This window comes from Aspergillus piperis, assembly GCF_003184755.1.
Source record: "Aspergillus piperis CBS 112811 unplaced genomic scaffold BO85scaffold_1, whole genome shotgun sequence".
NCBI classification, from domain to species: Eukaryota; Fungi; Ascomycota; class Eurotiomycetes; order Eurotiales; family Aspergillaceae; genus Aspergillus; species Aspergillus piperis.
The window spans coordinates 3264929-3279989 of NW_020291591.1; the positions used below are offsets into that span (position 1 = coordinate 3264929).

The 15061-nt window shown below is 51.5% G+C and overlaps 6 protein-coding genes across 6 annotated transcripts; 3 read left to right on the forward strand and 3 right to left on the reverse strand.

Moving 5' to 3' along the window:
- Positions 1 to 1009: 1009 nt before the first annotated feature.
- Positions 1010 to 2375, reverse strand: BO85DRAFT_465445 (uncharacterized protein; the record flags this gene model as incomplete). Its single annotated transcript, XM_025662054.1, has 5 exons — positions 2074 to 2375; positions 1949 to 2019; positions 1504 to 1877; positions 1378 to 1442; positions 1010 to 1323 (listed from the first exon to the last, which is right to left on the reverse strand). The coding sequence occupies exons 1-5, from the start codon at positions 2258 to 2260 to the stop codon at positions 1010 to 1012; spliced, it is 1011 nt and encodes a 336-aa protein (XP_025521589.1). The 5' UTR covers positions 2261 to 2375.
- A 148-nt stretch (positions 2376 to 2523) lies between these two features.
- On the forward strand, positions 2524 to 4365 carry BO85DRAFT_388158 (aldehyde dehydrogenase family protein). The gene is made up of 4 exons (XM_025656702.1): positions 2524 to 3052; positions 3113 to 3506; positions 3557 to 4002; positions 4060 to 4365. The coding sequence occupies exons 1-4, from the start codon at positions 2580 to 2582 to the stop codon at positions 4202 to 4204; spliced, it is 1458 nt and encodes a 485-aa protein (XP_025521590.1). The 5' UTR covers positions 2524 to 2579; the 3' UTR covers positions 4205 to 4365.
- A 569-nt stretch (positions 4366 to 4934) lies between these two features.
- BO85DRAFT_455631 (uncharacterized protein) lies at positions 4935 to 5585 on the forward strand (the record flags this gene model as incomplete). The annotated part of the gene is made up of 4 exons (XM_025661399.1): positions 4935 to 5052; positions 5114 to 5271; positions 5361 to 5460; positions 5503 to 5585. 4 exons carry the CDS (start codon positions 4935 to 4937, stop codon positions 5583 to 5585), a joined length of 459 nt encoding a protein of 152 aa, XP_025521591.1.
- Positions 5586 to 5990: 405 nt separating this feature from the next.
- On the reverse strand, positions 5991 to 7515 carry BO85DRAFT_388159 (NAD(P)-dependent alcohol dehydrogenase). The gene is made up of 2 exons (XM_025656703.1): positions 7372 to 7515; positions 5991 to 7303 (listed from the first exon to the last, which is right to left on the reverse strand). Exons 1-2 carry the CDS (start codon positions 7435 to 7437, stop codon positions 6149 to 6151), a joined length of 1221 nt encoding a protein of 406 aa, XP_025521592.1. The 5' UTR covers positions 7438 to 7515; the 3' UTR covers positions 5991 to 6148.
- Positions 7516 to 7682: 167 nt separating this feature from the next.
- Positions 7683 to 12074, forward strand: BO85DRAFT_411810 (hybrid D-mandelate dehydrogenase-like dehydrogenase/2OG-Fe(II) oxygenase; the record flags this gene model as incomplete). Its single annotated transcript, XM_025657541.1, has 14 exons — positions 7683 to 8086; positions 8138 to 8252; positions 8300 to 8416; positions 8468 to 8550; positions 8600 to 8881; positions 8937 to 9122; positions 9591 to 9736; positions 9804 to 9947; positions 10010 to 10137; positions 10187 to 11071; positions 11127 to 11164; positions 11223 to 11408; positions 11486 to 11854; positions 11940 to 12074. The coding sequence occupies exons 1-14, from the start codon at positions 7907 to 7909 to the stop codon at positions 12072 to 12074; spliced, it is 2994 nt and encodes a 997-aa protein (XP_025521593.1). The 5' UTR covers positions 7683 to 7906.
- Positions 12075 to 12218: 144 nt separating this feature from the next.
- On the reverse strand, positions 12219 to 14937 carry BO85DRAFT_411815 (aconitate hydratase ACO2). The gene is made up of 2 exons (XM_025657542.1): positions 14789 to 14937; positions 12219 to 14713 (listed from the first exon to the last, which is right to left on the reverse strand). The coding sequence occupies exons 1-2, from the start codon at positions 14831 to 14833 to the stop codon at positions 12341 to 12343; spliced, it is 2418 nt and encodes an 805-aa protein (XP_025521594.1). The 5' UTR covers positions 14834 to 14937; the 3' UTR covers positions 12219 to 12340.
- Between the last annotated feature and the right edge of the window lie 124 nt (positions 14938 to 15061).

The following is a 15061-nucleotide window of genomic DNA, read 5'->3' on the forward strand; positions in this document are numbered from 1 at the left end:
ACCGGATTGGCTGTCCGAGGACCGTATATATGGACGCTAAGGGGTTCTCCAAGGCCTAGAAGACCCCGTTTCGTGTGTTAGCTAGATTCTTGGCATGTTGAGTCACTTTAAGTAATGATATAGAGTATACTGGGAGGATATCAATGACTAAAATGTAGAATGCGGAGATAGGAGTTTAGTTTTGGAAACTTTAACATTATGATTGTACATTTTTTCCAATCCCGGTACATGTTACCATGCCATATAGCAAAACTGTTCACAGCATGAATACTATCTCTAGTATCCGAGATAAATATATATTTTCCCTTTGGCTTGAAGCGTTTATCTCCAACTGACTCCAACCATGGGGAACATATCAGCTCTGGGAATTCCTCGCAACATAGTACTGGTCTTTGAGCCGATGGCAGTCTTCGAAAGCCAGATTCAAAGTTATATGCAGCTCACTGCATCCCTAAAAAATGCTTTTGCTCTTAGTTTGGCGATAACAGCTGATCAAAAGTATATAGAAACCGGAATCGAATGTAATATAGCGGAATATGATCATGCGGCCTTTGTTGATGTTGGACAGTTCTATTTGAAACCCCGTCCTCAGCCTCGCATCAGCTTTGAGTAACCCTGATGACTAGTATAGGAAGCAAACTGCTGTCAGCACTGCAATGCCTTTCTTACAGCAGAGGTAGCAGGAGAAATGGTATGCTCGACCCTAGAAAACCACGACGCCTCAATGCATCCCCCACTCCCCTCAGACGTAGAGGGATACCATACATATGCAGCATTATCATGTCGATAGTTTTCATCTATGGCAAGCATCCATAGGCAGCAAAGATAGAGGATGAGAAAGAATTTCACACAAGAGCAGCTTCGCCGTTCCATCTTTTTCTGCCCTTCTTTGGCGTTGGGAGATCTCAACCCACGAAATACAACGAGTGGGGGAGCTTATGCCAAAGGCTCATTTAATATAGACCGTGGTCGAAATGAATCCCCACTTTTTTCTTCTTGAGAAAGGTTATCACCCAATCTGCACCTCTATATCCGTCGTCACCCTTATATTCTCGAGTTCAATCGCATTCTCAGACCGATGACAGGTCCTCCCCCCAATTGTACACCCGCCTCGTAGCCCTTTTCGACCGTCAAAAAGCTCGTGCTCAATACCACCAGACCAAGTTGTGCCGGTCGAAGAATGCCCTAAACTTGAAGTCGTCCGCTGTTTGTGACCCGCCGATGTACATCGTGGAAACATTCCGCGGATGATTGGGAGGCAGGAAACGACTAGCCCGACAGATGGCTCAATATGGGTCCATAGAGTGGCGTCGTAGATAGTATCTAATCATAGTCAACCTGCTTCTCGATGTGTTGGTTTGTCATGAAGAGTCTCACATGTCACGTCCTTCAGGTCGATGTAGAATAGAACTATTATTCGATATATACTTGCGAAACATACACTATCAAGGGGAAAAAATATTAGAAACTGGTTTTCTAATTGACGGTCTGAAAGCAACTCACAATGCACCTAGCGCAAAGACGGCGTTCAACGCCAGCTTATCCTGCCATGAGCGATGCAGTCTCCAAATCATAGGTATCGGGACTGCGAGGATGACAAAGTCCATGACCACGTTGAAAGCCTGATTAACAATGATGAAAGTGGTCGCGCTGAAGCAGTGTCCCTTGACATTTATATCCCAGTAGGCGCGAAGCGGGCGGCATTGCAATGCACAGGCCATGAAGATACCGGAAGACCATGCGGTAATGAGGATATTCAGGCAGAAGGTGAAGCGAAGGAAGCGTTTAGTAGTGAAGAGGCGGCGGTAGAAGCAGATGAAGGAGATCTTGATCACCGGGGTCAAGACGAAATAGGTGAATTGGCTAGACAGGAATATCTAGTTGAACCTCAGTGAGGGCTTGAAGAACAAGGCTGCTGAGGGTAGTGTATTCTAAATGAAACACCCACTTTATAGAACAGTGTAATGGTCCTAGTATCGAGATCAGATAAATGGTAGCCATTCCCACCAATAAAGCACCCTGATACGATTCATCCCGTCAGACAGATGCTATTGAGAGCATCCGGAAGCTTACACAGAATCAGCTCAAGCAACATCCCCAACATCAATATGACAGCCACGAAGCAGAGACAATCATCTACTCCGAAACCAGTGCGCCGCTTGACTCTGGCAACAAATCGTAAAGCCATACTGAGGCACGCAAGGCCGACCAGGACGGAGACAATCATAATCATCTCCTTCCCCTTGGCGCTGGGGCCCATCCTGATTCACAGATGACGCGCAATGAGCCTCAAGGAGGAGCGAAAGGCAACATGAGTGAGGAGCTGCGGGGAATAAAGTCAGCTTTGGGTCCTATTAGGCTTTTATTGCGTTCTGGGATCTGATACTCTTTCTTCCGATGGGGTTGTGCAATGTAACCCCTAGTGACTGCCTATGAGCGGGAGGGACGGGCTGGCAATCCCCGTCAGTGGCTTTCTTCCATCAAATCCCTGTGTCACCAGCCCACGTCCCTCTTCCACCTGCTCACCACTAAGCAAACTAGCAAATCGTTTCCCATCCTTACATCCTGTGTGACTGATCATGGATCCTTTCACGGCTATCGCAGCCTCTGTCGCCAAGGTTCCCTTGTTCATCAACGGCCGAGACTATGGCGGCTCGCACTCGTTCAAGATTGAGAGTCCTGTGACCGGCGAGACTTGCTGGGAAGCAGCATGTGCTACGTTTGCCGATGCGGCGACGGCTATTGAGACAGCGAAGGCAGCATTTCCAGCGTGGGCTCGTACCAAGCCTGCCGTCAGACGTTATATCCTGCTTGAGACAGCCAATGTTCTCGAGAGACGTCGAAGCGAATTTGCAAACTATATGCATATTGAGACGGGTGCTGATGTTGAGGCCATCAAGGGGTTCGTCATTCCTCTTGCGAGCAGTATGCTGAGGGATATTGCAGGTCGCATACCTTCAATCTGTGGGAGTGTGCCGGTGGTTGAAGGAGAAGGTCAGAGTGCAATTGTCTTCAAGGAGCCCATGGGTGTCATATTAGGGATGGTGCCCAGGTAGGGAAAGCTGATCGTATTACACCAGTCGCCAGTCTTGCTAATAACGTATATCTGTAGTACTGCCCCTTATATATCCGGGATTCGTGCGGCAGCCTGCGCTCTCGCAGCTGGAAATACCGCTGTCCTTTTGTCTTCAATGCAGACTCCGCGATGTTATCGGTCCATTGGCCGAGCTTTTTGGGAAGCAGGCCTTCCGGATGGATGCTTGAATGTCATATCTATCTGCCGAGAAGATATGCCTCCAATTATGAATGCCATGATTGAGCATCCGGCGATACGGAAGGTCAATTACACGGGGAGTATATATTTGGGGAAACAGATTGCTGCTATTTGTGGCATGAACCTCAAGCCATCGTTGATCGACACTATGGGGCAGAACTATGCCATTGTTTGTGCGGATGCTGATGTCCCGGTTGCTGTGGAGGGCGTGCTGGCTGGAGTTATGTTGAACGTATGATTCGTCATTCACTCTCATCAGTGAGAATACATGATTAAGAATAGTCCTATCGAATCTACATGTCAACTGGTCGTATCCTTGTTGATGCCTCGATTGCTGAAGAATTCATGGATGCCCTGAAATATACTCTGAGCATGACGGATGCCCAAGTGCTTCCGCCCATATTCGTCAAAGCATTTATGAAGACTCACGTGGAGAGCTTGATTACGAGCGCTGTGGAATGTGGAGCCGAGTTACTCCATGGAAAGCTTGAGACAGAACCAAGTTGCGACGGTGTTCTGAGTATTGGCCCGTTCGTGCTCGCTAATGTTAAGCCAAACATGCGAATGTGGCTCGAGGGAGATTATACTACATTGACGGCTTGCATGCTTGTCAGGAGCGACGATGAAGCTGTCAGAATCGCCAATAGTGTTGGTTACGGCAGCTCTGCTTCCGTATTCACGAAAGACCTTCGTAAAGGTCTTGCAATCGCTAAGCAGCTGGAGTTTGGGTATGTTACCTACCTGAGTAGATGAGAATGGCTAAGCAGAGATACTGACTGATCCAGCGCTGTGCATATAAATGGTATGAATATGCATGATGAACCGGTCCTTCCATACGGTGGAATCAAGGAGTCCGGTTGGGGGCGGTTCAATGCAGAGGAGGGATTGAATGAGTACCTTGTGACTAAGTCTGTGACTTGGAAGGATTGAGGCAGCGTATGGAAGAGGTGAGAAGTACATTGTCAGATGCTTATCTTGCTTGGTGACTTGTAAATGTTTGGAAAACACATGTCTGGCAATGGAAGATGTATCACCAATTCGTTCACATATACGCACTGCTTAGATCCAAATGAGCCTCAGTGATTGCTTTGCTACAGTATGTCGTTTACAACGGGTATATGGTGGTCCAAACAATGGTGGCAAGGAACTCAACCCTATACTTACCGATTGATGACCATAGGGCTTCGATTAGAGAGACCGCCTTACCATTAGCATTTCCCACAACAATTTCGTGGTATTCAGTATATACTGACTCTAAACAGCAGGCATGATCTTGCAAAAACTACCATTCACTGTGTTTATCAATGCCCGTGTTTTTCTCCAATCCCCTCACCGTCTTCCTCTTCTGAGTCTTCTACCTTCTTCTCTTCACCACTCTCTGTCATTTCATCATCTCTACCATTCCATCCGGGAAGCTGTTCCGTCACCCCTGCATACCAGCTGTCACTACGACTATGCTATTTATCTTTAAACTCCGCTGAACCCTGGTCGGCGCTGCTTATTTTGTCTTACCCAGAAATCTCACAAGTGACTATCAAACGGGATTTAGATACGTCCAGGTCAGCTATTGGCGCCTATCGGATCTCTTCAACCAGTTGCACGAGCGTTTGCTACCCTACTCGTGACAGAGCCTTTCCGAGATCACTCTATTCACATCAGAATGGAAGAGAAACTGTACCGCGAGGCCTACGAGGAGATCACCTGGTTTCTGCACAGCTCTCCGAGAGTGAAGTCTATTGCGATAGACCGCTACGTTGACCTGCACAAATTGTACCAAAGTAAGACATGGGAGACACCTGTATGCGACACATGACCCATTTAGTATTGACGTCACACAAGGACAGCCCGATAAACACCAGGAAGCAGCTAAATATGCTCTCATCGTCTACCGGCTTAGTGACTTCTCCGATGACATAACGTCTAAGATCACTTTCAGCACACTCGAAGAGCAGCATATGTTCCTCCGGCTTCTGCACCTTGATGATACAAACGAAGAGGTAAGGAAAATACCTTTGCAAATAATTGCCTTGGTTTCACGGCCATTGCCCTGTTCGAAAGTATGCAGATTGCGCTGACATATGTCTAGTACAAACAGCTTGCGTCGGAGAAAGATAAGATCAAGAACGAAGGGTCCTTGTCGCGATCAGGAACGACACCTCTTTCGGAGAAGAATACCACACCGGTCGGTAGAAACTAAAGGAATTGGATTTAGAAGCAGTATTTTGGAGAATCTTGGAGAGAAGTTGATGCAGTACTTCGGAGAGAATTTGCTAAGATTGCAGGCCATCTCGACTTATGGTCCCGAAACTGACCCTGCAATTATCAAGCTTGAGACGTTCCATTCCGAGACCTTTATTGCCTGCAACTTAGCTCCTTCGAGGGTGTCCATGATAATATTCAATGCTGTAGGCTTCTGCATTTGGGCCACATAAACCGGGTCAAGGGTTTTGAGAGAAGTAGCAGAAGTTATTGAGAAGATTATCCAAGTCTATGCATAAAGAAGACAACAATATCCCAGAAGCCCTGGGGAACAAGTAGATGATGAATCGTTGATAACGTTAACATATTTAAACATTGTAATCAATGACATTGTGCAGGACATAGTTGAGGGATACGTATTGAAGCTCCTCCAAAGGTAGCGGTAACGGTTCACATCCAGAGACTGGAGGAGACTAATATTGTGAACATGTAGGTATGGACGGGGTATATAACAGGTAGAACATCTAGTTGGGATAGTATTTTTCATATATACTGTCTGTAGGGTTATTTAAATGCGGACTTGTTCTCCGGGATTGCTCTACTACTATACACTCCGTAACTTCATCATCGTCGTCATCGTCACCATCATCATTTTGAATAGATTAGTTCATCCGCTCAGGCATCGCTTCCACTCTCAATTACCACCTTCACGACCGGTCGCCCCTCCTCATCCACTCCCTTGCCCGACAGGTTGAACGCTCGATCCCCATCCGCCAGCGCCACCCGATGCGTCACCACCATCTTCTCCACACGATCCATCTTCCCACTCGCCATCAGCTCAATGGCCGCGGGATACGCATACCCATCATACCGGAACACTCCCAGAATGTCGACCTCTCTCAGCGCCGCCGCTCCAACAGGAAGTGTCTGCACGGGATGGCCCATGCCAATTTGCACCAACACTCCACCCGCCCCCGCGGCATAGATCCCGGCCTGCACACACGCCGGCACGCCTGTGCAGTCATACACGCGTGCATAGCCTGTCTTCTCCACACCCGCTGACTCCTTCAAGATCCCCGCCACGCGCTGGGCATTCTGCAGCGCCCAAGCCGTCTGCTCGGCGGCCGGGGCATCGCGGGCTGGCGCGGGGTTCGCGGGATCCGCCTTGGGGATGAGAGTGGTCTTGAGACCCAGTCCCAGCTCGTCAGCAATAGCCAGTCGGGAGGCATCAATGTCTGCTACCACGATGGAGGAGAAGTTCTGGGAGGCGGCCAGCGCAGAGGCCAGGAGGAGGCCGATAGCGCCGGCGCCGAAGATCAAGGCGGCGGCGGGTTCGCCGAGGGACTGCGCGAGGGAGACGTCCTCGGCGGTTGGGGGCCGGGAGCGGCGGATGGCATGTAGACAGACGGCGAGGGGCTCAACGAGGGCACCGCCGGCGTAGGAGACGTGAGAGGGAAGCTTGTGGCAGAGGGAGGCGGGGTGGTTGGTACGTTCCATGAGGGTGCCGTCGAGATGGGGGAAGAGTTTCGCGCTGCTGCGGAACTTCATCTGAGGGCAGATGTTATAGCGCCCTTGTTGACAGAGGGCGCATTGACGACAGGCAAAGCCGACTTCGAGGGCGACGCGGTCGCCCACGGCGTGGGTGGTTACCTCGGGGCCGATGGCTGTGACGATGCCGGAGGATTCGTGGCCCAGGCACATGGGTTCACGCACCACGAAGTCGCCATTCCGCCCGTGGGTGTAGTAGTGCAGGTCGGAGCCACAGAGACCAGTGGCGCGAATGGCGACTTGGACTTCACTGCCGGTTGGAGGGGAGAGAGGGCGCGGTTCCTGGTTTTTGTTAGAGACGTTTCTGAAGATAGAAAGAGTAGGAGAGTGGGGTGCGGGGAAGCTCTTACTAGGCGGAGATCTTTGGCGCCGTGCAGGACGAGGGCCTGGGTGGTTTCTGTAGAGTTGACGGTCATGATGGATGTATGAGAGAAGTTGAGATAGGAAGGAGAAGTGTAAAAAAGAATGAAAAGAGGAATGGAACTCAATACATGACGTGGGGGAAGAAATTGTAATCTTTTGAATCAGAAGTAATGGATTCAGTCGCCGGAGGAGCTCCGCGTCGGCTATTGACTCCTACCCGGTCAATAGCCGACGGCATCCCAAATTGGATGGCCGACCCCGCATACCCTCTTTTCTATCTGGTTATTGCTGTATTATTGCGTTATTATCGCTGGATGATATCTTGCTAGATTACATAGTAATCAAAAGTCTCCCCCCACGCCAAATGGTGGATCTACCTCCACCGGCCATTCATAAATGCCCTGATTAATCGGATATTCCCCGTTGTATATCCCTCACACCTTGTCTGTTCTTCTTTTCTTCTTCCTTTCCTTTCTCCTCTTCTCCCCGCAGGATACTCTTTTCCTTGACATCATCGCCATCATGCCCGCCGCATTGCTGATCGGTGCCATCACCCATTCCATCCCCGAATGGAATGATCTCTCCTCTATTCTGACCTTGAAGGAATTCCCCTCCGGAACTCGCGAGGACTTTCTCCGCAACTGTCGCGACGGCCAGTACGACGATGTTGTCGCCATCTATCGCTCCAATACTTCTACGAAGGTGGGCAGGCTTCATGACGATATACTTAAGAAAATAGCTAAAACGCTTCAGTTCACCGGCCCTTTCGACGCAGAACTAGTTTCCGTCCTGCCTTCCTCACTCAAGTACATCGCCCACAATGGCGCAGGCTACGATAACATCGATGTCGCGGCTTGCACAAAGAAAGGTACACACAGTCTCTCCTCCTAGCATGACGCACACTAACTATCCCAGGAATCGCTGTCTCTAGCACTCCCGTTGCAGTCAACAACGCCACCGCCGATGTGGCCATCTTCCTAATGATCGGCGCATTGCGACAGGCATACATTCCCGTCTCGTCGCTCCGCGAAGGTGAGCCTATCCATTCCAGCCCAGTCACAACTCAATATAACCATGGAATAGGGAAGTTTCTCGGCCAAACTGGCCTCGGACATGATCCCCAGAACAAGGTGCTTGGAATTCTCGGCATGGGAGGAATCGGCCGTGTAAGTTAAGCACACAGGACCCGAGGAGCATCATATTAATGAGTTGCAGGAGGTGGCTCGTCGTGCGCGTGCCTTCGGAATGACCATCCAGTACCATAACCGGTCGCGTCTGTCCCCGGAACTCGAGGACGGAGCGACCTACGTCTCGTTTGATGAGCTTCTCGCCAATGCTGATGTGTTGAGTTTGAACCTGGCGCTCAACGCGTCCACTCGTCGCATTATTGGCAAGTCGGAGTTTCAGAAGATGAAGGATGGAGTCATCATTGTCAACACGGCGCGTGGAGCGCTGATTGATGAGAAGGCCTTGGTTGAGGCGCTGGAGTCGGGCAAGGTTAGTCAACTTCTTCTTCGAAGATAAGGGTAACCGGGCTAATGTGATGATTTAGGTATGGTCGGCTGGACTGGATGTCTACGAGAATGAACCCGCCATTGAGCCGGGGCTGGTGAACAACCCCCGGGTCATGCTGCTGCCGCATATTGGTACCATGACTTATGAGACGCAACGAGAGATGGAGTTGCTCGTGTTGAATAACCTGCGCTCCGGCGTAGAAACGGGGAAGATGATCACTTTGGTACCGGAACAGAAGGATGTGTTTGGGAAATAGATGTGTTGTGAGAGACACCAATCTTACCTAGATATTGTATAGATCAGAGTATTTCATGCCTCAAAGACTACATCCTCTGTATGTTACAGCTCCCCTCAGATAGGGTTCGGATTTAAATATCATTCTTAGAACGAACTTACCCTCAGCTCTTCCAACCCTCACAGTTGAACACTTGATGACGCTATGCTGATATCCTCACCCCTCCGTCATGACTACACAATAGCTTATGACCACGACTACCAGCTAACCAGACTTCACACCATCCAATATTAGACCATTCTTGCAACCACTCCTTCGAAAAAGTATACTCTCTTTCTATATATCCCCTTACAACCACTCATTAACTACCTATCCATACACCACCCGTCATGAGCCCCAAAAGACCCATTAGGGCAACAGCGACAAGCAAACCCCAACCCCAACCCATAACCTCAGGACGCATTACACGACCCCGAAAGTCTCGCCCTACAACGACCACTACTTTCACCCGTATATCCAATCCTACAGCGCATACCCACTCACACCCTTACCCGGAGCGCCAAGAACAAGAAACAGAAGGCCAACCCCCAGCCTGGGCTGAGGTACGCATACCCTACCGTCCCTCTTTCCCCCAACCGTACTAACCTATATAATTACTAAGTAGAACAGACCCGAACTCTGCGATGCCCTGCCCTGGTTCCGCTCTGTGCAAGGCGGAGTCTATCATAACGGGAACATATGCTGGGGGTTCCTGATCGATGCGGACTGTGGGATACGGTCGTATTTGGATGATGAGGTGGTTATTACTCGTGTGTATGTCCTATTCTCCTTCAAATCTCATAATCTTTGTCGAGAGCTGACAATATTATGTCCAGCGGAGGCGGCTGCACCAAAGATGCAAACGGGGACCTAGTGCTCATCAAGGACCAGGATGGCGATAGTGCGGCGATGAGCAGTATACTGACTAGTATGGAGTTAAATGTTCCAGTGGGGATTGTGATTGGTGAGTAGGCCGTGCCGCATTTCGCATTGCAATGTTGATAACCCTACAGGAAACCGCAACACTCTTCTAAACAGATCTCTCCCGCACCGGTACAACGTCATGGCGTATTTCCGGATCACGCACGTGTGGTACGAACGCATCGGTAGAAGAACGGGTGCAAAGGTCCGGTTCGAGAAGGTGGATCTGGGTAGTAAGAGCTGGTGGGCTGCGAAGCATTCCCCCTCTCCCTTGGAGAGAAAGAAGAGGGATTATGCAATGCAGGCAGAGCAGGCCCGCTGCGGAGCGTGCAATCAATATAGCGTACGCATATACGATCAAGGTTGGATGTGTCTGCAGTCATCTTGTAAACTCTTCTGGATGATCAGCGGCTCGTCTTCAGCACCAGCGGATCTCATCTTCCACGAGAAATTCCTCAAATCCCGTCTCCCTCCGGACCCAACCATCCATCCACATTACAGCCTCGTGCCGGACTTACTTTCCACATTGAAAGGTGTTGACAGCGATGCGTTGTCGAAGAGGATCACCTGGAAAGGAATCATATGTCCCCTATGCAAGCGGTGCATTTCCCGGCGGTATTGGTGGGGATGGCGATGCGCGGATGATGATTCCGTCAGAGACAGGGAGTGGAAGTGTCCCTTTGAGCACATTCTACCCATACGACCTATCGCTCTGCGATGGGTGATCGATGACATGGAAATGAGCCCTATTAAGCGTGCGCTTAGCTGGGACGCGAAGTTCATGGTTCCGGAGGTTGACGATGTATCTCTTTATCCATATAGAAAACTTACGTATACTATCCCCGGGGTGGGGAGTATCATGCATTTAGTTGCGAATCGCGAGATAAATACCCGGCGTAATGGACCGGATAAGTTATTTGAGCAGTTGCAGTGCGAGGAGCTAGGGTTGAGGAGATATCCGTTGGCGCAGAATGTGGGTGAGTTGTCTTCATCTATGGGGATGAAGGGGGTGGATGCTAATGGTGTATGTAGTTGCCGAGACATTGACTGCTCATTTCGCTGTTAATTATGTGCGTCCATAACCTTCCTACCATTCTCACAACAGACCCTAACAAAGAACTGAAACAGGGTATGCCATACAAATACGTCGTCTCCGTCTCCTCAAAATCCTTCAAGGAAGCCTGTCCCCCAATTTTGCGGGCCATGGGCCGTCTAATTTGGGCCAGCAAGCAAGCCCATCTTACCGCGGGGGATATCTTCCTTCCGCCAAACGAAATGCTCCTGTTGGGGTATCTGGAGGATATGAGAATCGGGGTACGTACATATCTCCCTTGCCCTCTTTCCGGGGCTCCCAAAATCTCCGTCCAGAAGAATATTCACTCTATGGATAGTACCACGACGACGGCGAATCCTCCCTCGGACCAACGATCTCCACCCTCTCTTTAGGCGCAAAATCCACCATGCTCGTGCGCATGAAATACAAATACTACCATGGCTACAGCAGAGCGAAGAAACTCCTCGAAGAGGATCCGGTCTTGCCTGGATGCAAGAATTATCTCCGGCGGAGGGAGCTCAAGGCGGGGTTGCTGAGTGGGAGTATTGATCGCGAGGGGTATGATGAGTTGAGGCGTGAGGGACTGTTGAGTATGAAGAAAGGTGGTACTGGTGGGGGAGGGGAGGCGACGCCGTGTATTAAGATGGAGGTGAATCATGGTGATCTGGTGGTTATGACTGGGGAGGGGTTGCAGAAGTTTTTTGAGGTATGATTTATCCCTTTTTTTCTTTTCGTCCATGTCTGTTTCATGGGGATGGTTGGGGTAGGTGCAGTGGATGCTGATTGTGTAGCATTCGGTTATTCCGGATAAGAGATTGAGGTTTGCGTTGACGGCGAGGTATATTAAGCCGGAATTTGTGGGGGTCGAGGAGATGGAAAAGGGGAGGTTGGACTTGGGGAGGGAGTGGGCTTATGATGGGAAGTAGGGGACACTCGTTACTTGGTGGTCAGATAGTTGGGTTGTTGGGAATAGCATAATTGTTTCTCTGCTTTGCTTCGGCCTGCTTCATAAGCGTTGCTGAGCTCCTTGGTTATAATTAAATAGCATCTACTTGTTAGGATGCGAGAATCAAGTCCAGACAGTTTATTGTCTAACATGATCTACTAATATAACGCTCGAAAGTAGATAGAACAAAACACCAACAGATGGATATATGTACACTTCGCTGAATTTTCACCCATCACCCATTAATCAAGCACTTTTCTTGTTGGCCTTCTGAGCCAGCAAGTTCAACGCACTACCGGCCAGGACAAAAGCACACTGGTCCGGACTGAGAGTGTGCTTGACGGGGATCACCAGCGACTCGCCGCTGCGCTTGGTCACCCGCAGCTGGATGGAGCCCTGTCCACCAGCCTGCAAGACCTCATACAGTCCCTCGGTGGCCACCTGGTCACAAGCATCAATCTTGTCATAGTCGGCAGAGTTCTCGAAAGTCAAGGGAACGACACCCTGCTTCTTCAGGTTTGTCTCGTGGATACGGGCAAAGCTCTTGGCCACGATGATGCGTCCACCCAGGTAACGGGGCTGCAGGGCAGCGTGCTCACGTGCACTACCCTCACCGTAGTTCTCCTCAGCCACGACCAGCCACTCAACACCGTTGGCCTTCCACTGGGCGGCCAGGTCCGGAATGGAGTACTGCTTGCCGTCCTCGTCGTAGGCAACGTTAGTCTCACCGGTGGCGGCGTTGACGGCACCGATCAGGGTGTTGGCGGAGATGTTGGGCAGGTGACCCTTGTACTTCAACCACGGACCAGCCGCCGAGATGGTGTCAGTCGTGCACTGACCACGGACCTTGTACAGAACCTTAAGGCCGGAGAGGTCGCCCTTGGGGAAGGGAGCGAAGGGCTCCAGAAGGGCCAGACGATCCGAGGTGGGGGAGACAATCACCTCGCAGGACGGGTCGGGCACAGCGGCAGTGGGCTGGAAGTCAGGGTTACCGTCGGCAAAGCCGTCACTGGGAAGAGCGTAGCCGGTGGGAGGCTGGAAGCGGAATTCCTCACCGCTGGGGGTGGTAATGCTGTCGGTCATGGGGTTGAAGGTGGTGCTTCCAGAGTAAACCATGGCGGTGACGAGCTCAGGGGAGGCCAGGAAGTTCATGGTTCTCCGGTTGCCGTCGTTACGACCGGGGAAGTTCCGGTTGTAGGAGGTAAGGATGGCGTTGTCCTCGCCCTTGGGGACACCGTCTGTGCGCTTCCACTGACCAATGCAGGGACCGCAGGCGTTGGCCAGGACGGTACCGCCAGCCTGCGAGAAGGTCGACAGAGTCTGATCGCGGTCCAGGGTGGCGCGAATCTGCTCACTACCGGGGGTGATGAAGAAGTCGGACTTGGGCTGAAGACCGGCGGCAGAGGCCTGCTTGACCAGGTTCTCCGCACGGGTCATGTCCTCGTAGGAACTGTTTGTGCAGCTACCAATCAGACCCGCACCAAGGGACTCGGGCCATTGCTTCTCACGAACGGTGTCGGCGAAAGCAGACAAGGGAACGGAGAAATCGGGGGTGAAGGGACCGTTGATGTGAGGCTCCAGCGTCGACAGGTCGATGGTGATCAGCTGGTCATACTCAGCACCGCCATCGGCACGGAGAAGGTTCCTGGGACCGGAACCGGCGATCTCAGAGGCGGCACGGGCAACATCAGCCCGGTGAGTCGCCTGCAGGTAGGGAACGTGGTTGGGGGAGAAGGGGAACACGGAGGTCGTCGCGCCCACCTCGGCACCCATGTTACAGATGGTGGCCATACCAGTGCAGCTCAGGGTCTCCAGACCAGGTCCGTGGTACTCAATGATGAAGCCGGTTCCACCACGGACGGTGAGCTTACCGGCCAAGTGGAGGATGATGTCCTTGGGGGCAGCCCAGCCGTTGAGCTTGCCCTCCAGACGCACACCCAGGACGCGGGGCGCCTTGAGCTCCCAAGGGGCGTCAACCAGCGCATCAACAGCATCTGCACCACCGACACCAATGGCAATGGCACCCAGACCACCGGCGTTGGGGGTGTGACTGTCAGTTCCCAGCATCATCAGACCCGGGGCAGCGTAGTTCTCCAGAACGCTCTGGTGAATGATACCGGCACCAGGGGGCCAGAACTCAATTCCATAGCGCTTGGCAGCACTCTCCAGGAAGTCAAACACCTCGCTGTTACCCTTGATGGATGCCGGCAGATCAGTGTCAGCACCACGCTCACCAACAATCATGTGGTCGCAGTGGATACTCGCGGGCACGGCCGTCGAGGGGAGACCGCAAGACATGAACTGCAAAAGTGCCATCTGGGCCGACGCATCCTGCATCGCCACGCGATCGGGCTTCAATTTCAAGTTGGCCTTGCCGCGAATGTCACGGCCATTGTTGGTGCCGGTCAGAAGGGACTCCTCGGGGTTGTCCAGATGGGCATAGAGGATCTTCTCCGCCAATGTCAAGTTGCGGTCCTGACCGAGCACGCGACGGACGTTTTCGAGGTTTTGAACGATCTTCGGGTAGGGAGGCAAGCGGGAGGAGGCTGCCGGAGAAGCCTCCGTGGCCAGACCACGGCGACTGAACAGTCGTTGCGGAGAGAGGCACTTCGGGGCCAACTATGATACGGGGAAGTGGAGTGGTCAGTCCAAGCTGCTAGGGGAGTCAATCGGGCTGATAACGGCACGACTTACCCTCTGAGAGGCGGTGGCCCGCTGCCAAACAAGCTGCCTCACCATTGTCACGCCGGTTGCTTGGATGATAGCAGAGGGAAGTGACAGAGACTCAACGACGAGCAATTTTCTGTGCCATATGCTAGTGGCACTTTTCTTTTACCTTCCCCTTGATTGGCTCGCGCCACCGCCGATGCCGGATCTGGTGTCGATCTCGATTATGACTCATCCGTGATAAGCCACTAATATCATGTGGTCAAATACCAATGGAACAACACATATTCCGGACAGCCA

What these genes read in the sequence shown, in the direction of transcription:
- BO85DRAFT_388158 (XM_025656702.1), top strand. Translation starts at nt 2,580, where the DNA reads ATGGATCCTTTCACGGCTATCGCAGCCTCTGTCGCCAAGGTTCCCTTG. An exon ending in TGGCTGGAGTTATGTTGAAC is followed by an intron (nt 3,507 to 3,556) that starts GTATGATTCGTC and finishes GATTAAGAATAG; the next exon opens with TCCTATCGAATCTACATGTC. An exon ending in GCTAAGCAGCTGGAGTTTGG is followed by an intron (nt 4,003 to 4,059) that starts GTATGTTACCTA and finishes TGACTGATCCAG; the next exon opens with CGCTGTGCATATAAATGGTA.
- BO85DRAFT_388159 (XM_025656703.1), bottom strand. Translation starts at nt 7,437, where the DNA reads ATGACCGTCAACTCTACAGAAACCACCCAGGCCCTCGTCCTGCACGGC. An exon ending in GCGCCAAAGATCTCCGCCTA is followed by an intron (nt 7,304 to 7,371) that starts GTAAGAGCTTCC and finishes AACAAAAACCAG; the next exon opens with GAACCGCGCCCTCTCTCCCC.
- BO85DRAFT_411815 (XM_025657542.1), bottom strand. Translation starts at nt 14,833, where the DNA reads ATGGTGAGGCAGCTTGTTTGGCAGCGGGCCACCGCCTCTCAGAGG. An exon ending in GGGCCACCGCCTCTCAGAGG is followed by an intron (nt 14,714 to 14,788) that starts GTAAGTCGTGCC and finishes CCCGTATCATAG; the next exon opens with TTGGCCCCGAAGTGCCTCTC.